General features: G+C 43.7%; 1 protein-coding gene across 1 annotated transcript in view; it reads left to right on the forward strand.

Moving 5' to 3' along the window:
- Ptpdc1 (protein tyrosine phosphatase domain containing 1) overlaps positions 1 to 21,344 on the forward strand; it is a 47,443-nt gene extending 26,099 nt beyond the window's left edge. The window contains exons 3-10 of the mRNA XM_028763270.1: positions 8,699 to 8,870; positions 10,703 to 10,783; positions 11,004 to 11,122; positions 12,217 to 12,354; positions 14,436 to 15,682; positions 18,393 to 18,578; positions 19,389 to 19,499; positions 20,704 to 21,344. Of these exons, the coding sequence (XP_028619103.1) occupies positions 8,699 to 8,870; positions 10,703 to 10,783; positions 11,004 to 11,122; positions 12,217 to 12,354; positions 14,436 to 15,682; positions 18,393 to 18,578; positions 19,389 to 19,499; positions 20,704 to 20,823 (2,174 nt within the window). The 3' untranslated portion in view covers positions 20,824 to 21,344. The remainder of the gene's footprint in view (positions 1 to 8,698; positions 8,871 to 10,702; positions 10,784 to 11,003; positions 11,123 to 12,216; positions 12,355 to 14,435; positions 15,683 to 18,392; positions 18,579 to 19,388; positions 19,500 to 20,703) is intronic.
- The last annotated feature ends 840 nt before the right edge of the window (positions 21,345 to 22,184 follow it).

Consider the following 22,184-nt stretch of genomic DNA (forward strand, 5'->3'; position numbering starts at 1 on the left):
TGGATCTCACTAACACCAGGGGATAGGAAAGGTGGAGTCTAGACCACCATCTATCACATCCCCTTCTTTCTCATTCATGGAAGGTTAGGGTGGAGAGACTCTGGGTTTCCCTGACCCTGGAAGCAGCAGTGTGAACCAGCTTTGCTTCATGATTCCTTGTTCAGTCTTGTTTCTATCAGGGGAATGTGTAGGCTGGTCTCCCCCCACCCACCGGGGGCAGCACTAGGACCAAAGCTTTGGGGAAGCAGAGTACTCACCGGCCATGACTAGCACTGCTTTCTCCAGGTTCCTTGATGCCTAAGAATTGAGGCTCAGCTGGGGAACTGGCGTGGGAGGGGTTGTTGAGTCTGGAATTGACTAGCTGTGTGTCAGGCTGCCATTAGGACTTGCTGTGGCAAAGCAAGTGTAGACCCAGACCCTGCCTGCCAGGAGAATTTCAGCGTTGCCCATTTGTCCCTGGTAAGGATGGGAAAACCTCTCTACCCAGCCTATTACCTCATCCCCAGCAGGTGACCCAAAGTGCCACACCCTTCTTTCAAGGAGGATACAGAAAATTAGTGCTCTGCTGAGTCCTCTCTGCCACCCTCCTTTTCTGCAGAGTTGAGAGGTTGGAAGACGAGCAGTTTCCTTTTTGTCCCTCTGAAGTAGAGTAAGAGATTAGAGCAGTCAGTCCCCAACCCTGGATCTCCTCCTCCTCAGCTATCCTAAGAACCACCAGTCAGCTTTCTGTCTCCACAGAGAAATTTCCTTTCCCTGAACATTTTGTTTAAACAGGAGTATACAGTATGTGGTCTAGTGACTTACTGATTTCACTTGGCTTGGTTTTTGAAGTTCATTTATGCTGCATGTGTTCATACTTCTGACCTTCAGTTGCAGAGGTCCCACATTGTAAGTGGGTCAGTTGATGAGTGTCTGGGTTGTCCCCACGTTTTAACTGTTGTAAGTACTGACTCTGTACAGGGCTGTGTGTAGAGTGTTTTCTCTTGCTTGGCTTTATAACTCGGAGTCAAAGGCTGGCTCACCTGTCACTTTGTTTAATCATTTAAGGAGCTGCCAGACTGTTTTCCAAAGTGGTTGTTCCATCGCGAGTTCCCAGCAGCAGCGTGGAGGGGCTCCCTGTGTGTCTCTCTTCACAAGCACTTGGAGCTTACTTACCTGCCTGTTCCATTATAGCCATCCTGGGAGGGGTGAAGAAGACATACTTTGTCATGATTTTTGTAAACATTTTCCTAATGACTGGTGGTGTTGAACATCTTTTAATCTATTTGTGGATAATTTCTCTATCTGTTTGGGAGAAATTCCTATTCAAATTACTTGCTATTAAGTTATTAATATAGAATTTACATACCAAAACTTCACTCTTTTAAAGAAGCCATTGGATGCTATTGTAAAACATAAAGCTGACGTTTATTCACCCCTGTGTTCATCAGACCAGAGAGAAACCTTGGCGTAACTAGGAGCTGGTTTCCACTCCGCTGCCTCCCTGCTCCCTGACAGCGCTCAGGTCTCGATCACTATAGATTTGCCAATCGATCTTTGTACTTAGGATACAGGAAACAATGCAGCATGCGCTCTGTTGTGTCTGCACTTAATATCAATCTTCAGCCTCGCTTAAGCAAATAGTACCGTATTCTTTTTATTACTAATATCCTATTATATGAATATAGCACAGCTTGTTAATCCATTTGGGTAGAAGGACACTTGAGTTGTTTCTGCTTTGGCTGCTGTGAGTAAATGTTGTTATGAATATTTGTATACGTATTTTTCTGTGGGTGTATTTTTTTATTCTTGGGCGTAAGTGTTTGAGTAAAATTGAGAATTTATATGGTAACTGCATGTTTAACATTTTGAAGAATTAAAGCTACCAAATGTTTTTGATTTGATTTCCCTAATGACTAATAATGTTGAATGTTTTTTTCAAGTACCTGTTGGCTATTTCTTTGACTTCCTGGGAGAAATGCCTGTTCAGATTCTTGGTCAGTTTTGGAGTTGGGCTATTGGTCTTTGTGTTGTTGAGTTGTGTCTGTTGTAAGAGTTCTTTGGATTCTTAACTTACTATATTCATGTTTTCTTTTTGCTCTTTCTCATTCTCTTTCTTGTAAGTTTTGTGTTATCTTGTGTTGCTTCATTACTTGGGTATAATTTCTGTTCCTACCCACTTCTTTTGTGCTTGTTAATGTAAGTCACATGTCTCTGTTGTATGACCAACAGTGAATGAATGCAGTCACATGCATGCTGTTTTGTATACTTCTTTTATATCTCACCAACTTCTGCAGTTTACCAGTGCCCCATCTTCTATGTAGGTCTTATTCCTAACCTGGGTAACTTGCTTTCAACACAAAGAACTTCTAGGACCTCCTAAGTGGGCCAACCACACAGCAAATTGTTCCTGTTTATCTGAGAATGCCTGTATATCTACTTCATTTTTGAAAGATGATCTTGTAAGATTTTTTAATTTAAGTGTTTTATTTTCAGAAATGTGAATGTGTCCCTCTATTTTGAGGCCTTCATTGTTCCTGATAAGAAATTTGGTATTAGTTTTCATGGGGTTTTCTTGTATGTGAGGAGACAATGTTGATCTTGAGACATCTTGCAGAGTCACACCTCTGTGTGGAGCTGGTTTTACCTCCTGAAGCCCACCGAGCCCCTCAGCGTGTTGACCCTGGTCTTCACCACATCTGCGGTGCTGAATCGGGATTTCTCACTTCACTGTCTTCCCTGCTCTCCTGGTGCAATCTTGGTATATGCCTTGGCACACTTAGTGCTGACCACATTGTATGGAGGCTTTGTTTATTCTTCTTTATTCCCTATTCCCTCTGTTCTTCCATGTATATAATCTCTATCCTCAAGTTCTCTGATTTCTGGGTTTATGTCTGCTGTTGATTTCCACAAGTACATATATTTTGTTGTTTCTGTACTTCTACACCTCTGAATTTTGATTTGCTTATTTTAATACTTTTCTGTGTCTTTATTAATAACTCTTATCTGATGAAACATTATCATCCTATTTTTTTAAAAAAAAGATTTATTATATGTATATGAATACGCTGCCACTGTCTTCAGACAGAGCATCGGATCCCATTACAGATGGTTGTGAGCCACCATGTGGTTGCTGGGAATTGAACACAGGACCTCTGGAAGAGCAGTCAGTACTCTTAACCTCTGAGCCATCTCTCCAGCCCCCATTATCATCCTTTTTTAAAAACAAAACAAAAAACACTCTCCCATAGCCAAAGCTGGCGTTCAGTATATTGTGTAGCCAACAATGAACTTGAACTCCAGGTTCTCATCTCCCTATTTTAATGCCCCTAGATGCTGGCTGGTTTGAGAGTTGACTAGACCTTAATCGTCAAGTCCATTTTGCCCGTACTTTGAAGCCTCACAGTAGCCCATGGCCTGGGAAAGTCAGCTCTCCTAGAGGACAGTGGTCTCAGTGGGCTTGCTTGTCTTGTCTTTCACACATCTTGCTGCCAGACTTTTGTTAATGCCCTCACTATGAGAGTCTAGATCACTGTGTCATGTTAAACCACACTCGGAGACCTCTACACCCCCCAGCTTGAGCAGTGCTAGTTTTGCAGCCAGCCTTGTAGATTTATACTCTGTAGATCACGTCTTAGCTCTCTCTCTCCTCCCCTCCCCCACCCCCCCCCCCTCTCCCTCTCCCTCCCCCCCCCCCCCTCCCTCTCTCTCTCTCTCTCTCTCTCTCTCTCTCTCTCTCTCTCTGACAGGCTAACTGATGTGTGGTTTATCTTGTTCTCATAAGCTACAGGGGTCTTCTTACACCTTTAACACCACAACCTTCGCTAGTACCTTATGCTTGAATTTCCCATACATTGTTTCAGATGGAGACAGTTGCTTTGGGAGGAGCTCTACCATTCGCTGTTATTGGTGTTGTTGCTGTTTGCTTTAAGGAAAGGTTTAGCACTGGCTGGCTTCAAATTCATAATCATCCTTTGTTTCAGCCTCTTGCATATGGTTAGAGGCAAGATCCTCCATCTCTGGCTGAGTCCTTTCTTTTAAAGTCTGCTTCCCTCTAAGCAGAACCCCCTAGCTGTGGTTCTGGAGCCTAGGACAAGAGCACTGGCTGATTCTGTAACATGTAACGCTCCTGCCTTTCACAGAGCACAGGCAAGAGTGTCTGATTTTCATGGCTTTCCTGAGGTGGTATGCCACACCTACAGACGAAGTGGAGTGAGGGTGACTCGGTCTTTAACATTCTCAGTATGCTACACTGGAAATGGAGAAGACTAGTAAGGAGAACCAAGGGCCCAGACTGGCTATTCTTGGGCCAGAAGGCAGCAATGTTTTGATGTTTTGATGATCTAAAGAGTGAACACAATCCCTATTGAAATCCCCTAGGCATAGGAAAGAAAAATCCATCCAGAGTGTAGGAAGAACCTCAAAGGCCCTCCAAACAGGCAAAATGATCTTGAAAAATAACAAAACAGATTTATTTCCTAGTCTTAAAACTTTCATGCAATGCTGCATTCATCAAAATAAAGACAAACATAGTGTAATAGAATGAAGAGCCAGAAATCATCTTTGAATGTATGACGAGTGTAGCAAGACAGTTCCATATGCGATGGTATTCTGCTCGACAAAGGATAACAGAAACACTGGCTTATTCACATTCAAACGACTGATGTTGGGTCTGTGCCTTAGGCCACATACAAACTTTAATCCAAAAGCCACGGTTATAGGTGACAGAATCAAAAATCGACTTCAGTGTCCATTTCAAGGCTTGCATAACATGGAAGTATTTTAGTACGAGAGTAATCTTTTGAAGAGCCATACTTTCTAGACACTTCATAGGTGAAGAAGTTTGCAGAGCGAATCTTTAGCAAGTTAGCACTGTACAGCCTGCTCATCCTTGAGTGTCCCTCTTCCTCATCATTAGAATTTATGTGCAGATCACACGCACCACACCGATGTCACATCCTCACACACCTCTAACAACTCACCTATGCTTCCCTCTCTGCTGACAATGCTTTGTCCAAAGAAGCACGCAGGAAAGAATGTTTGGTTTCCTTCACTTTGTGAACATAAAGCACAGGACACTAGGCTGCCATCTCTCTCCTCTCTCCACTTCCAAACATGCTACTGTTAGAAGAAGAAGGCATGCTACAAGAGAAAGCAGAGAAACACAATTAGATGTAATCCACAGGACCATCCTGTGCCTTTGGGCTCCTCCCACAACCACTGCCTCAGTGTGGTGACAGCAGATGCCTGGCCAGGGTCGGAGCTAACGGCTCGTGTGACCACCGCCTGCTTGCAGCTAGGCAGAACCAAGCTTAGAGTAATACTTAAGAGAAAACTGAGATATCGTATACAAAATGCAAAATTATACATTCTCTTGATCAGCACAAGGAAAACAAGCCAGTTCAGGAGTAGCAAGTGTGTACTTGGCTTTACCTCTTTGATTGTTCCAGTTGGTGGGTCACATCCCAAGCATCCAAGCATCCCAGGCAGGCCTAGCCCTCCAAGGACTGGGCGTTTTCTTCTTTGTTCAGGGTTTCAGCAAGGGCTCTTTCCAGTTCAGACAAACCCATATGGCAGGAAGCCTTCTCGGTGGTCTAGGGGAACAGAGGTCCACACACTCATGTTCTTGGTCCCCAGATGAGCCACAGGCAAAGTTTGCCTGTGGTGCTGACTTTCCAGCTTTGCGTTCCTTTCATATGATAGGAGGTTCACTTCCTATAAAACAACTAGCTGTTGGGTCAGAGTCTGTTTCTCTATCAGCATTAATTCTAATTCCTCCTCTGAATCATTCCTTGAACTTGCAATGTTTTCAAATCTCTAAAGACAGAGCTTCTCCAACACTGTCCTGATTTTAACTCACTGCCCCCCGAATTCCTACTACCTGTGATTGTCTCTAGACTTTTGACTATAATTCTTCTGAGGCCCTTCTCTTCCTGTCACAGCTAAGTCTTAATCACACCTCTGCTGACTCTCACAGCCTTCTCTGTTGCTTGTCTAATCTCACATCCACTCTGGCCTCTGCCTCTGGGGTCCACTGAATTGTTCTCGCTGGCGTCTCTGATGGTCCATTTACAGTAGACTCTACAATTGTATTTGCTGAGCAGTGCATATCACAGACCCTTGGGTTTTAACTGCAGTATCTTTTAGAGAGTTTGTTTTCATTTTGAAGTATCTCACACTTGGGAGGGAGTTACAAGTTACAACACAAACATGATTTTGCTCCCTGAGCTATGGGTGAGCTGCAGAAGCTGTCTCTGAGGTGATAGAGAAACCATCCCTTCCTTAGCTAAGTCCCCTGCATCAGATCACTTTGGATTTTAGTACAGTTTGGAGCAGAGCCACTTTTAGTTCCCTCTGTAGACATCCTTCAGTGCCTGTTTTCTGGAATCACTCACTGACTGGCACCTCCTCCCTGTTGCCTTAAATATCTGTGCCTGCCACAGAGCTTGAAGGTTTCTCCCACCACCTGTACATAAGTTCTGTGTGAACCAGCTGAAAGATCTGCTAGTCACTTGAGCTGGACTCCCAGCTCCATGGTGGCACCGCGGCAGTCCACCCCATGCAGGGTCTCCCATCCATAGCTCCCGTCCTCATCAGGTCATAGGGAGCTCCCATACTTGTCTCTTTCAGACTCTCCATGTGCTGCCTGCCTGCCCAGAATACCAGGGGTTTGCTCAGAGGTCTTCTCAGACTCTGTCACCCCAGGAACAAGCACAGCCCTTAGGCCTCCTGCCTGCAGGCCCCTCTTTGGTTTCTTCCAGTATCTTCTATGCTTTCCTCTCATGTAACTCCATGGAACTGCCATATATAATTCTAAGGGTCTAGTAGGCCTTGTTGAGAATATTTTTCAGGCCATTCTTCCAGGCAGAATAACTGCTTCCTGAAAGGGGGGAGCAGGTAGAATCCTTTTCCATTTCCGTGTGATATCACAGATAAAGTAACAATTGGAGCGTCAAATTAGACCTCTCTGTCTCCATCTTGTTTCACAAAAGTACACAATGCCAGGGCTATGAGGGTGGAATTTTAAAAGCATAGATTGGAGCCTAATCTATAGCAGTAGTTATGTTTCCATCCGCATACCACTGAAGTACTTTTGTGCAGCAAGCACAGGAGAGAGCGCGGGCACAGCCTGACATTAACAAGAGAGGAGGCGGACAATAAGTGCATTGCAGTTGTTGAGTTTCTGTTTTCTTTATATCCTTTATTCTCAAACTGCCACCTCCCCCTCACCCAGTGCCTTTAAAAATGTGATACTTTAGTGAATTTTATTCAGATGCCTCCACCAAGACTCAGAAGCAGTTTTTCTCCCCTAGCAACGAAAGGCAGAGAATTACAGTTTTGAACTTTGGAAAGGCATGCCTGCTCATAATTACTCTGGCTCACAACTAAGTTGCTTCCAGCAACAGCGTATAAACAAGAATCGGGGTTTCACTTCTCAAAGTAAAAAAATGAAACGTCTTCTTAGCTCTAAAATGACTTTATTTGTTCCATCCAAGTGTTTCTATCAAGAAAGCAGAGGAAGGCAGTGGCTCTGAAATATTGAATGAGCTTTTAATAATGTTGTAGGATCTAGCATATGCCTCTGTATCACAATAAACTTTTTTCTATCCTGTTCCAAAGAAAAGTAGAAGGATTTTCTTTTAAAATACCTGGACAAGCTATGAAAAGCATAACAAAATGTAAACTTTTTAATGTGTGTAAAAGGCAGTGTTTTATCATAAAAACATTTTAAAATTCATTACAGTATTTTGGAAGTGAATTTTTGAGGAGTCAGATCTTTAAATGCTTTTGAAAAGCAAAATAATCTAGATTTAAAAACAATCTACTTTAAATGCATATTATTCTTCCCAGTATTTGAACAATTTGTCCAAAACACAATCCGCTCGTGTAGGATTTTTGCCTGTTCAGATCTAAGTGGGAATCAGTAGTTTCTTTGTTGGTCACTATGGAAACGAATCAGCCTATCCTGAAAAGCTCTTAGATCATACAGACCGATGCCTGTGTCTCAGTGTAGCTACTCACTGAGCAAGCCAGAGCTGGCTTCTGCCTGCCTCCTACTCTTGCCTGTCTGGAGCCAGTGCCATGCAGATGCAGGACCCATCCCGGAGGCCCTCGGCCGTGCACTTCCTCAGTGCCTTTCTGCAGGGCCGCCGGCACTCCACGTCTGACCCAGTCGTGAGGCTACAGCAAGCCCGGCGTGGCTCTGGCTCTGCCACCAAGCTGCTGTCTTCATCTTCTCTTCAGGTGATGGTGGCTGTGTCTTCTGTCAGCCGTACACAGGGGACTCCAAGTTTCCCGGAGAGAAAAAGTAAAACTCTTTCTTATAATTTGCTACCCCTGTGTCTAAGTGTAAGATAGTTATGACTGTACTTTTAGAATGTTGACAGTTAATTGTGTTTATGCTTCTTACTCTGTGTATGCTAAGACCAAATGGATGTGTACGAGGGGATAAATGGTGGGATGATTTGTGGATTTCTTTTGTTGTTAAAAGTATAGTTTTGAACAAAATTCATCCTCTTGAAAAAGATGAGCTTTTGCATTTTATTCTCATTATCAACCTAATATGTAGAAATTATTGCCTGTGAAAGCCTTTTTAATATTAAATGAACAGATTGACAGCAGCTCATGTACAATCCTGAGGGAAAATGAAACTGTTTCCCATGTTACCATACTATTGGAAGGATAGAATCTTGACCCTGACCTTCCTTGTATATTCTAGAAAATTCAGAACGCCCAACTCCAAAATACACAAAAGTGGGAGAACGTTTACGGCATGTCATCCCCGGGCACATGGCGTGCTCCATGGCCTGTGGTGGGAGAGCATGTAAGTATGAGAACCCAGCCCGCTGGAGTGAGCAGGAGCAAGCCATTAAGGGAGTTTACTCATCCTGGTAAGTGGCTGTGGGTCTGGCACAGCTCTGTGGGGTGGAAGGAAGCAAGAATGCTTAGGAGCCAGCAGCAGGGTCTGTGGAAGAGACGTAGGCCTGGAATTCAGGGCATCTTACACACATCCTGGGGTTTACCAGTAGGCCAGCTGTGGGATACAATACTGGCTTACTCAACCTTAGTTTCTCACTTACAAAATGGAATTGATGAAGCCCAAAGCTTTACATTGAGTGAAATATGTATGAAGTGTCTTAAGTTAATTGATAATTAGATAGCTCTTAAATTTCAAAATTTGCTGGAAGTAATAAAAATGGTCAGCTGTAAGTATGAGCAAATTACGTGGTCCATGTATAATCCTCAGATGTACCTCAGATAAGGTCTGTGTTCACATCATTTGTATGCTATTATGAATTGTACTCCAGTCTTCCTTGACTGAAGTGGCCTAGGCTGCTAGTTCATCAGGAAACCCATAAGATGCTGCCATTGTTTCTTGTGCATAAGTGCAATCCATTCTGTCCTTAAGTCATACATACGTAGTAGCAATGAGCTAGTCGGGTGTGTATTTGTGATTTGGAAAATACTGATAATCGAATTGTGTTTGAGCTGAGTGTGATGATGCTTTAATACCAGCACTCAGGGAGCAGAGGCATTTAGATCTCTGTGAGTACAAGGCTCCTTTACTGTGTTTCACTACAACGTGGCTCTGTACTGTGGTACACTGTTGCTAGTGTTCTGTGTGCACCATAGTCAAGCCTAACCCTAATGCTATGAGGAGACAGGTACTCCCAAGTCAAACCAGACAAGCAAACGTCTGCTGGAGCATAGCTCCCATGAACACTGCTTAGTTGTCAGCTCATTCATGCGAGCCTTTCCCATCTCTGCTGCTCTCACCAGTGCCTTTTGGCATCTCAAGTCTTTGGGAATCAAGTTTTACACTTTGCTCCTGAGAGTGACTGACCTGTCGGTCTCCTGTCTCTGTTAGTCCTCTAAGGTGCATATGAGCCACAGCTTGCAATAGACTATGTCACATGTCCCTTACCAGCTTCCTGATGACAAAGTTGAAGAAAACAGAGTAAGGCTGGGAGGTCTAACGAGAGTGACAGGCTTCTTCTGGCCAAGTGTTCTCTGACTCCTTCTGTCTTGTCATTGATTGATTCATAGACATCGATTGGATTGTAGGACGAGGGCCTTTGCACTAGGTGCTTTCAGCTACCACTCATTTCATAAAACCTTGTGAGATGTTGATCCCACTTTATTGGTAATCCAGAGGGATTAATTAATTTCTAGAAATAAAATAGATAAGCAAAAAAACAAAACAGCATTTAAAGTAAGGCGCAATTGATTCTGGATGCTGCCCCCTTCTTTTGCTAAATTACGGCACATCAGTATTTATTTATATAGCCATTGTCCAGGGTTTGTGATAAAGGTGAGCTGTACACGAACATCCTAGTGACTTCTCACGCAGCCCTATGTGTCTGGCATTACTGCCCCTCTGCCATCTCAGCAAATTGCTGTCCAGTGCCAGCCTCCCAGTTGTCCTCCATTTGGTAGACTGGCACTTGGGCACAAGGTGAAGTTCCCTTTTATGTCCACTAGAATCTGTTGAGAACCTTTGGAGACATTTTGTCAGAATCAATAAATAACTTAGGTCCTGGAGTTTTTTCCCAGGGATTTAAGGAGCTGCAAGGTTTCTCATAGTTCTGATTGTAATGTAGAGTTGAAGCCAGATTGATGTAAGAATATAGAAGTTAAAATCATTGAAGAAAAAAGTTACTAATCCTGTAATGTAGACTCTCCTGAGTTCTGTGCCTCTCAGTTGTCCCGTGCCCATCTTCAGGGTCACTGACAATATCCTGGCCATGGCTCGTCCGTCCTCTGAGCTGCTGCAGAAGTATCACATCATCGAGCAGTTCCTCAGGTAAGTACTGTATCACCCACAGCCGTGGTGAACCAATTCAACGTGCTTTTCTTTAGTTGATTATGGGATCAAGTGAAAAGGGCTTCACTTAAAAACACAGGCAGTGAAGAGCTGATTTCAAATAAAAGTTTGAGAGTAATTAATAATGTTTTACTAATGCTAAAATCCGATTTTTCATGACTCCAGCTCCTTATAACCAATTGTTCTTTTTTCTTTGAAGTCAAGGCATAAAAACAATAATCAACCTGCAGCGTCCTGGAGAGCACGCCAGCTGTGGGAACGCTCTGGAACAAGAGAGTGGCTTCACATACCTTCCTGAGGCGTTCATGGAGGCTGGGAGTAAGTTTCTCCCCACCCTGAGTTACCCCCCTCTGAAAGGACAATGCTTTTGACTTCCAGGCTGTAGGAGTACTGGCAAGTCAGTACTTAGCAGTAGAGCCTGCACAGCTATGGGGTTTGAGCTTGACTTTAAATGGTGCTACTTTTGATGTTGCTGTTGTGAGCACAGGCTTTCTTTTTCCCTCTGAGAGAGGAGCTGGGAGGAGATGCTGAAGCAAAAAGGCTCCATTCAGTTAGTGCCTGTACCCTGTCAGGTAAAATGACAACCTCACTTTGGCCTTAAGAGTTGTACCACACATCCTAAACTTAGAGTCACCAACTTGTCTGCTGTCACATAGCTTAAAGAGACCAGTGAGGATTGGAAGGTGAATAACTTTGCCCCTAAGAACATGTCCTCAGGGCGAGCCCAGAGCTCATCACGGGAGTCCTGTCAGTGTGGTCATTCCATCAGTCATCAGTGTGCTCGCTCATCATGGTGAGCAGGATGAGCACACGGTCTGGGAACATGTTCTTAAGAGACTTATTTGTCTGGCTTTTTTTTCCACCCTAATCAGACTCTTTATATATGTCTATATAAACTCTGTAGCCATACATTAACCTTTTAGAGAATTTCTATTCTTAAACATGAGTACATGTTATTTACCTCCATTTTAATTTTTATTTCACTCTGTTATAATTATTTCTAGCTGAGTTTCACAGAAAATGTATTAGGTAATAAAGGATGTGCTTGTTAAGTTAAACTTTCTAGAAATATAAAAATCCTGTTAGATGGACATTGTGGCTTATGCCTTTAATCCTAGCATTTGAGAAGCAGAGACAGGTGGATCCCTGTGAGTTCAAGACCATCCTGGTTTGAATATAAAGCTCCGGGCCAACCAGGGTTATACTCTGAGGCCCTGTCTCAAAAACTTAAATAAAAATGAATGAATGAATGAATGAATGAATGAATAAATGAATAAATAAATAAATAAATGCCTGCATGCCTGCTCACTCAGTCATTTCTCCATGTATGTCTTGGAACTGATTTTTGACTGTCCTTGTAAGTATTTTTCATGCATATTAATTTTGTTTTTCTTTTTCCTTTCACTGCCTAGTTTATTTCTACAACTTCGGGTGGAAGGATTATGGCGTGGCTTCCCTCACTGCCATCTTAGACATGGTAAAGGTGATGACATTTGCCTTACAGGAAGGAAAAGTAGCTGTCCACTGCCACGCAGGGCTCGGGCGAACAGGTGAATTCTAGGAAGGCATATTATTGTTTTGTGAGGATAATTAAATAAGTAGGAATAAGGTTTCCTAATTCTAAAGATAAATATTTTTTGGATCATAACAAAGTTTTGAAATTAAAGAAATAAATGACATTGGAAGTATCTTAAGCCTGTATAATAACCATGTATTGACAAGAGTGTTTCTGAATAATTTAGGTAGAGCTGAAAACTCATTGTGTTGAAACATGTTTCTAAAAATACTTAACTGACCAGCTTATTTAAATGGAGCACCTTATTTTAACAAATAGTGTTTTTAAATATTATTTTTTATAAAGATTGATTTTTCTGTCTACGAATGTTTGCTTGCATGTGCATCTGTGGACCATGTGCATGCTCTGTGCCCATGAAGGTCAAAAGAGGGTGTCAGGTCCCCTGGGACTAGAGCCACAGACCATTGTGAGCACCAGGATCCCCTGCAAGAGCAGCAAGTGTCCTTAACCACCCAGCCATCTCTCCAGCCCCAAAATACTTTTCTTAACTGAAAGAACAACTGAAGTAGCAAGCCTGTTCACCTGCTATGTTTTAAATATTTATGAATTTGCTGTCTTTGAAGTAGTTAGCAACTGTAGGAGTTGGATAGACTGTAGTTTAAGAAAAATGAAGTCATCTGCTATGTTTAGTGAGAGGTAGGGTCCATGTTACATCTGTGGCTGTCTGGCTTCATCTTCTGTGTGCTGTCTACTTTGGCATATTACTCAAAGGGAGACTGTTTGCATGTCGAGTTCTACGTAAGTCATTGGTTTATATAAATACTCAGCAAACTTCATTACATTGCTGGTCTGATAACAAAAAGTAAAGGGCAGGGGGTCAATAGCTTCACTGCGGTGTGATTTAGTCAGACAAGACCTCCTCACTGTATACCCGCTGCCTGGGATATCCTGCCTGCCTAGGAGCAGCCTAGGCTGGAGTACAGCTCATGTAGGTACTGATAACTCTTAGGTTAAAGCAGACGTCCTCGTTCCTGGACACTGCATGTTATACCTCACAGGTATTTATCCTTATCCTAAAGATGTGCTCTAGCTGCATGAGAAAGATGCATTACAGTTACTGAAAACTGGAGGCCATGCCATTCTCAGAGGTTCTGGTTATCACATGTAACTAGATGTCCACAGATTTATGAATCGTATAGGTGTTTTTGATTTGCCTTTTATATTAAGATCTGTTGGCTATTGTGTTATAATTTCTTGATTATGAATTCTTACCAAGAGTAACTAGTGAAAATAACAGTCCTCCTACTGTCGCAGCTGACATCCTCAATAGTATCTGCTTATGTGACAGAGTTATCTCGTAGTCTGGAGTAAAACACTACTTTAGATGGAGTTTGGAAGAATTGTCAGGCAGAGATGTAGGCTGTGAATGTAGATAATCCCAAAGCAAACCCTTCCCGACCTGGGAGAAGGCCCAGCAAGGATCTCCCGGCAGTGGGCAGCCGAGATGACAGAGCAGGAAGTCCTACGTGCAGAGCGAGTCGTGGACTGGATGGAAACGTCAGGAGCGGCTGACACTGGAACAGACTCAGGATCTGGCTTCCTGCCATGCCAGCATTGGGGGAGGGGCTAGCTAGAGCAGCTCCTTAGCTCCTGCCACTCCTTCACCTGCATCTCTGGGGTGCAGAGCTGACTCAGTCACATGAGAGAACTGTCACAAAGGCATGTTAAAGCCTTGGCAGTAATAAATGCTTGAGGGGTTGGGGATTTAGCTCAAGTGGTAGGGTGCTACCCAAACATACATGAAGCCCTGGATTTGATGCCCAGTGCTACATAAACCCAACCTGACAATGGACACGTACAATGCTAGCACTTGGAAGGTAGAGGCCAGAAGATCAGGAGTCCAAGGTCACCCTTGCTTATGTACAGAGTTTAAGGCCAGCCCAGGTTCCATGAGGGCCTGTATGAAAACCTGCAGCAAAACACTGTCAGGGTCATTGTTACTGCACGTCCAATGTGCTTGTGTTTACATGATTTCTTAACAGTATTCAAGTTTTAAATCATCAAAGACTGACGATGGTTGAGGCCTTTCTCATACTAATCTTCTTTACTGTTCAGGTGTGCTAATAGCGTGTTATTTAGTTTTTGCAACAAGGATGACTGCTGACCAAGCAATTATATTTGTGCGGGCAAAACGCCCCAATTCCATACAAACCAGAGGACAGCTGCTCTGTGTACGGGAATTCACCCAGTTTCTGGCTCCACTCCGTAATATTTTCTCTTGCTGTGACCCCAAAGCACATGCTATTACCTTAGCCCAGTACCTGATTCGCCAGCGTCATCTGCTTCATGGTTATGAGGCACGACTTCTGAAATACGTGCCAAAGATCATCCACCTAGTTTGCAAACTGCTGCTTGACTTGGCTGAGAACAGGCCAATAGTGATGAAGAGCACATTAGAAGGACCTGAACTCTCTGCTGAAATCGAAAAGACTGTGTCTGAGATGGTCACAATGCAACTAGATCAAGAGTTACTGAGGCAAAACAGTGATGTGCCTGACCCGTTTAACCCCACTGCAGAGGTGGCCGAGTTAGAGAATCAGGATGGGATTCTTTCTAATGAGCATGTGTTTGACCCCCTCTGGAAGAGGAGGAATATTGAGTGCCTTCAGCCCCTGACACATCTGAAAAGGCAGCTCAGCTACAGTGACTCAGACTTAAAGAAGGCCAAAGCCATCCTGGAGCAAGGGGAGACGCCTTGGACAGTGCCTGCCCAGGAGCTGCTAGACCATAGTCTCCAGCATCAGAAGCCCACGAGCCACTGTTACATGCCACCGACACCAGAGCTAGGTTTTAACAAGGATGCATTGGTTCAAAATACATTTTCTTTCTGGACTCAATCAAAGTGTGGAGGCTTAGAAGGACTCAAGGATGAGGGATCACTGCTTTTGTGCAGGAAGGATATTCTGAAGGAAGTACAGCGAAGCAGAACCTTCTCTGTGGGTGTTTCCTGTTCACACAATCCTGGAGAACCAGTGCCACCCAACTTCACAAGTATCCATAAGGATCCAGAGCAAGTCACCCACTGCCAGTGTGAGGCTCCTGGTGGTTGGGTTCCAGGCCCTGTTCACGAGACGGGCAGGAGCCCCTGCAGCCCTCAGAACTGTGGCTCCAGTCCGAAGGCGCAGTTCCCATATGGACAGGAAACCCAGGACAGCACATACCTGTCGGAGGCAGTGCCACATGCTGGTCTGCAGCCTGAACTGAGTGCTGAAGCAAGGAGAATACTGGCAGCCAAAGCCCTGGCAAACTTAACTGAGTTTGTTGAAAAGGAGGAAGTGAAAAGGAAAGTGGAAATGTGGCAGGTATTTGTATTTTATTTAAATATACATGTGCATCTGTTACATCTGACAGGAGGACTTGGAAGCCATTTATTGGCTCTTACTTAGAAGGTGGACTTTTACATTCTAACTCCTTTTTTTGTTTTGTTTTGTTTTACTTTTAGTGGGAAGACAGTCTTTAGCTGTACTTTCTTTACTTGGAATAAGTACCTTGTCTAGAGAAAAGATGGCCCCCTAGAAACTCAGTCAGAGAAATAGAACCTGCCCCAGCTTGGGACTGATAGTCTTTTTGACTCAGAGAAATCTTTAATAGGCATCCATACTCTTCTTTGGATTATTTGAAAGACTTTATTTATTTTATTGTTAATTATGTGTATTTGGGGGCAGGGTATGTACAGTTTCACATAGGTGCCCTCAGAGATCAGTAAAGCATGTCTGGTTTCACTGGAGCTGAAATGACACTCATTTGTAAGATGGCCGATGAGTGCTGGGAACTGAACTTGGGTCCTTCTGGAAGCACTAGCTTTCACCCTGAGCCATCTCTCCAGACCTCGGTATTAAAGTATCTGCTACTCTTCCACTCCCACCATTCATTGAAACAAAAAGCTAGGAGATAGATCTTCAGAGGCAGGAAATTAAGTTTGGACCTCATGCAGACTTACAGTGTACCACAGAGGGGAGAACCAAATAAAAGCTCTTCTGGATTAGAGTGCTTACCTAATGAAACTCAAACCGTTTTCCTCCCAAATACATTTTCTTTATTTCTCACTATAAACTGAAAAAAAAAAAACCCAAAAGCCTCTCATCCAGTCAGCAAATATTTCACATGCATTACTGTTATGTTAAGAACTAGCAAATAGGAGGATGTTTGTGTTAAGAATGTCACGGGGCCACTCCTGGGTCAGCCCTGCATGTCTCTCAGCCAAGTGCCCACATGACTTAATACGGTTTGGGTCAGGAGCTTTAATCAAGGCCCGTGAGACAGGAGCAGTCGAATCTTTACAAGTTCTGTGATCTGCAGCGAGAGACCCAGGTCCCTGTCTCAAACAATAGCCACACGATACAGGTTTGGTCTGAGACAGGTTGTTTCATGTATAAAAACATTTTCTGGAGCCACGAGCCTTTTACTTTCTTACCTTCTTAGATTTATTTCAGAACATTGAGTCCCTAAAAATCCAACTCTGGGCAGTGGTAAAATGACCATGACTTGAGCAGCGTGACGCTGTGTGTGCCTGTGCTAGCCCATTTGTGAATACGCCATGTGCTTCAGTAACCCTAGACTCAGGTGGACTGTTTATAGACTCCTTGTTACCTCCGTGAACTCCGTGTCACAGAAGAGGAAACTAAGGACTCCAGAGGTCAAGCGGCTTCCTGGAGGCCATGGTTGGCGTGGGAGAGCTAGAGTACAGCTTGGTTAGTCCGTCTCTCGTCACACCTATGCCTCAGCGGGAAGCTCCAGCCAGCATCACGGGGCACTGCTTATTTCACAAGACAGTTTTTGTTTGGCCCAGTTTATCTCCTCATATATCCATAAGCTTAGATTAAAGGCTATTTTGTACTGTACACAGTGTGTGAGATAGGCCAGAGTATGGACCGCTCCAAGTGTGGGAGAGAATAGGAAGCCCAGCACTGGCAGGTTCCTGTGCCATAGGCCGTGGGGTAAGGCAAGCTAGTGGAGTACTTCCCCACCGTTCTCAGGCCATGAGCTTGTTTCCATCTCGGTGTTATCTGTGAGGAGCCTCCCTGTGGGATTGCTGTGAGGTTAGACATAAGTCCTGTGTTACTGTTTCTGTCACATTGTGGTACATGCTGCAAGCATTTACTGGACAACTAAATGGGGGTTAATAACTACTTGGTTTTTTACAATTGAAAATTTTTATTCAATTTAACAAAACATAAATCTGATCTCAGAAAAGTTTTAACTCATTTTTTTTATAAGGTAAGCTTAAGATCTCATGTGAGGCTGGCAGTGTGATTCATTAAAGACCAGTACCTCCTGGCTTGAGTCTGACAGACACACACACACATACACACACACACACACAAACCCACAGGAGCTTCCCCAAGCCCAGGGTCAACCCTGCCACAAACAGGGCTAGCTAACTACTGAGAGAAGAGCCACTGTACTGCGCAGCCCTGACTGATTCAGAGACCATAGAAGTAGTTCAAGATCAAGTCTTCTTTCTCCGGCATCTGGTAAACAAAACAGAAATCTAACTGCAAATGAAGTAAAATGGCAGATTAAAAATAAGAGACCATGTATAAGTTAGTCTGGGATCTTAGCTAAACCTTTTAACCCAAACTATGAATACACACACAGAATATTGCATTAAAGCCAGTAAATGTGGTATGTGTTTTTCCAAGTGCCTGTCAGAATCCTATAGAGCAGGTAACACGCCCATCACCCTGAGATCTGGGAAGTTTAAAATCAAATGAGAAGCTGTGTAAACACTCCCAAATATCTGGAGACAATTCAAATATGAGTTTAATTATTTATTTATGTGTATTCAAGAAAGAAGGCACCGTCTTGAACTACTTCTATGGTCTCTGAATCAGTAAGGGCTGCATACTGCAGTGGCTTCAAGCACCTTTATCTAGAGGTGCAGGCCCCAGGGAAGGTCCACATTGCACCTCAGAGCCGAGCCTTCACTCTTACATGCTTAAGGATCCTCTAGTTAGGGTCCATACACCTCTCTTTCCCCAGATCCATCCCTCTCTCTCTCTTCCTTTGTAGAAAGAACTGAATTCCCGAGAGGGAGCCTGGGAACGAATATGTGGTGAGAGAGACCCTTTCATCTTGTGCAGTTTGATGTGGTCTTGGGTGGAGCAACTGAAAGAGCCTGTAATCACCAAAGAGGATGTGGACATGCTGGTCCACAGACAAGCAGATGCTGCTGAAGCCCTGTTTTTACTAGAGAAGGTAAAGTAGCAATTGGACCAGCTAATGAAGTTAATTAAGGCCTCGATATAAGCTTCACACATGTGCAAAAAATCCATTACCAACAGAATGAATTTTCTATTTATGTCTAATTCAGTGGGTTTTCTTTTCTTTTATCCCCCAATTTTGTGTGTATGGTCTGTATGCAAGTTTATATATTTGCATGCAATGCTCACAGAGGCCAGGAGAGGGCATCCAATTCCCTTGGAGCTGGAGTTACAAGCCTTGTGAGCCACATGCTGTGGGTTCTGGGAGCTGAACTCGGGTCCTTTGCAAGAGCAGCACATGTTCCTAACCACTGGGCCATATCTCCACCTCCCTGGCTGTGTTTATAGCCAGGCCCCTCATGCCCATCAGGCTTTTTGCATGGGTTCTAGAAATCTGAATTCCAGTCTTCAGGCTTGCACAGAAAGTTCTTTACCTGAGCCATCTTCCCAGCCTTATGTGTATATCTTGTAAGGTAAGGCTTTTTTCTGTGTGTAGAATCCTTTTCTTAGGATATTTTCTCAGTGGTTAAATGACAGAGATAAAGCAAGAGATAGTAGAGAAGGAAAGAGATTAACCTTGCTGGGCAGCTGTGACCAACCCCTTGGGGAAGTAATTCCACCTTCACCCCTGTCCATCTTGATAGTACTTGGAGATGAAGGACCCCTTTTACTGACAAGGCACGGTAGAGCGAGTGGCTTGCTCGAGGTTTATGGCCGGTATCTAAGTGAGATCAGACTTGATCCTACTGCGAAACTCATGCACTTGGTCCCCTAGAGCCATCTGTAATGATGACTGTGTCCACAGGGGCAGTACCAGACCATCCTCTGTGTGCTGCACTGCATCGTGAGCCTGCAGACGCTTCCGGTGGAGCTGGAGGAAGCTTGCCTTACACACGCCATTAAAGCTTTCACAAAGGTGAGTCCCTGTGTCCTCCACACCAGTCACACCCCCTCTAAGTCAGGGATCCAAAGGTCGACTTCCCTTCCCTGTAATGCAAATGTGCTTTGTAAGTAGTTACAGACTTTCCTAGCAGTGGTATCAGGACAAAGCTGACCTGTCAGGTTGTTGAAGGATAATGTGGGAGCAAAGAGGGAAACAGCTGGGTATTCAGCAAGTCTTTTTAAATCCTGTTTATAGGAGTCCGAGGTATTTGTATATCCAGCCAGTTCCACCTTGGGTTTAAACAAGAATCATCTAAGCAGAGTTAAACGTCCAAATTACCAAGTTAGTACCCACAAAAATATGAAATACATGCTTCTAGGAGAAATGCAGTTGTTTATTTCTGACCTATGAGCCTTGTGGACACCATCAGCAAGACACTGGCAGACAAGTAGAACAGCATCCTGCATCCTTTCTGTTGCTGAGGAAGTGAACAGCCTTTTCCTTTTTATAATTTGTCTAAGAAGGAGAAGTTTGTAGAGGGGAGAAACTGTGCCAGGACCCTGATTCCCTCTCAGTAGGACATACCTTCCTCTGGACAGTGCAGGGTTCTCTGTCCTGTACCATCACTCCTGAGTAGAGAGCGAGAGGTGTGGCAGAGGCCCCAGGTGTGTAAACCATGCCTTCCCAGCAGTGGTAAAATTACAGAAATGAAGTAGCAATGAAATAATTGTGTGGCTAGGGTCATCACAACATGAGGAACTGTATTCAAGGGTTGCAGCATTAGGAAGGTTGAGGACCATTGCCACAAACATTAGATAAAGGACAGAGCTACATAGTGACAGGTGGAAAGCCACACTGTTTGGGTCTCGTAGTCCAGTGCAGCCTTAGGGCTTCTGGACATGGTGTGCCTCCTTTACAAGGAAACTTCCTGTGCAGCATCAGTGGTTGGTCCCAGCCTCACAGCACTGCTGACGTCCCTGGTGTCTCCTGCCTGGATTGTAGTAAACTCCAGGCATGACATCGAATGAGTTTTCAGTCAAAGGTTAGTATGGGTGTGGTTGACAGCTGTAATATAGTCTTCCAGCTAGAATGCATGAAACTTAGCATATATGTTTAGCTATATGTATTTTATATAAATCTTTATTGTTATTTTTTTCCAAATCCTTTTCTTTGCAAACAAACTCATTAGATTTTTTTTTTTACTACAGTGTCTTAATTTTATTTTCTTTGTCACCAGGTTAATTTTGATTCTGAAAATGGACCAATAGTTTACGACACCTTGAAAAAAATATTTAAGCACACGTTGGAAGAAAAGAGAAAAATGGCAAAAGACAGCCTGAGGCCTGGCCTCCTCTGAGGCTTCCTTCTCTGGACAAGCATCCAGCTTAAGCATCCCTCCCTCCTAAGGGCGGCGCTTCTGCTCTGCGTGGACCAAAGCTGGCTGTGCTTCCTTGCCTCCGTCCCTCGTCAGTTCTGTCTCCTGTGCTGAGAGTGACTGTTTGTTTTTTTGTTATTTATTTTAAAATATCTTTGAGCTGTGTCTTGAAAAGTTGCCATAAAGTTGGTGCCATTTTATTTATTTACTGAATTGATATCGTTGTGTTGACATTTTAAGTATATCTGTGTCCTTACTCTTTTTGACATTTTGGAGAAAAAAATATAACCCTTTCAAACCAGTTATTATTTTTTTTTGACAAAACTCTTTGTGGCGTTTTTACCAAATAGATCATTTTAGTAGTAAAACTTCGCTATGTATCCATCCCAAGACATGTCTCCCCTCCCTCAGAGATATGACCTAAGATAGTCACCAAGTGTCTTAAACTGTTTTATATTTGTTACTAAGAAGGCTGTTAATACATTTGAAATGACTTTTAAAAATTTTGAAGCTTTTTGTTTTTCTTTTCTTTTTCACAGATGTGGCAAAATCTTTCAAAGGCTATTATTTTCAGTGATTTGGTGATTCGGTTTACTTTACTAGACTGACTGGAGAGGTTGGGGTTTTGTACCTGTAGAAAGGAAGCCTGCTCTTTGTCAGGCTTACAGACAATCCTCCTTTGGCTGTCAGGGGAGGGAACAGCTCTCAACCCAGAAACCTTATTCTGCTTCCCCAACCTGCTGCTGAGCCAGCTCACTGCTGTGCAGAGAAACAGAGCAGAAGGGCCAGTGTGAGCAGCTGCTAAGGAGCAGAAGTGGCCTTTGTCCTTCCAGGGACTGTGCAGAAAGGAGAGCAGTGCTGGGGGCAGGCTGCTAGCCAGCCCTGCTTTCTGGGGGCAGTACGGCCATCCTGCACAGGCCGCTCAGAGCTGGAGCAAGTCAGGCTGGCCACTTTCTGTTAGGAGTGCTGGCCGGCGTTACTGCCTGGCCTGTGCCCAGCTCCAAGCTGCCCTTTACAAGCCCACTTGCCCGGGCCTGCTTTGACCTCTGGCGCCCGCAAACAGTGGCTGGTTTGCTGTAAGGGTTATAATTTTTAAGTTGACTTTGACCCCAGGTTGCACTCACCCTAACTGGCTTCAAATAAGGACAGGTGACTGGCCAAACTTGTTCCTTTAGATTAAACTAGTAATCAGCAATTGAGGCCTTATTTAAACTAAATCAATACATAGGTGTAGCAGAGCCCATGCTGTAATAGTTTTCTTGACAAAGGTGATAACTAGACCAATTCAAACTAAAGAAGTAACTCTTTGATTCTCAGAATTTTAGGAAACAAGCAAGATTAAA

This window comes from Grammomys surdaster, unplaced genomic scaffold (genome assembly GCF_004785775.1).
Source record: "Grammomys surdaster isolate TR1022 unplaced genomic scaffold, NIH_TR_1.0 137, whole genome shotgun sequence".
In the NCBI taxonomy this organism is placed as follows: domain Eukaryota; kingdom Metazoa; phylum Chordata; class Mammalia; order Rodentia; family Muridae; genus Grammomys; species Grammomys surdaster.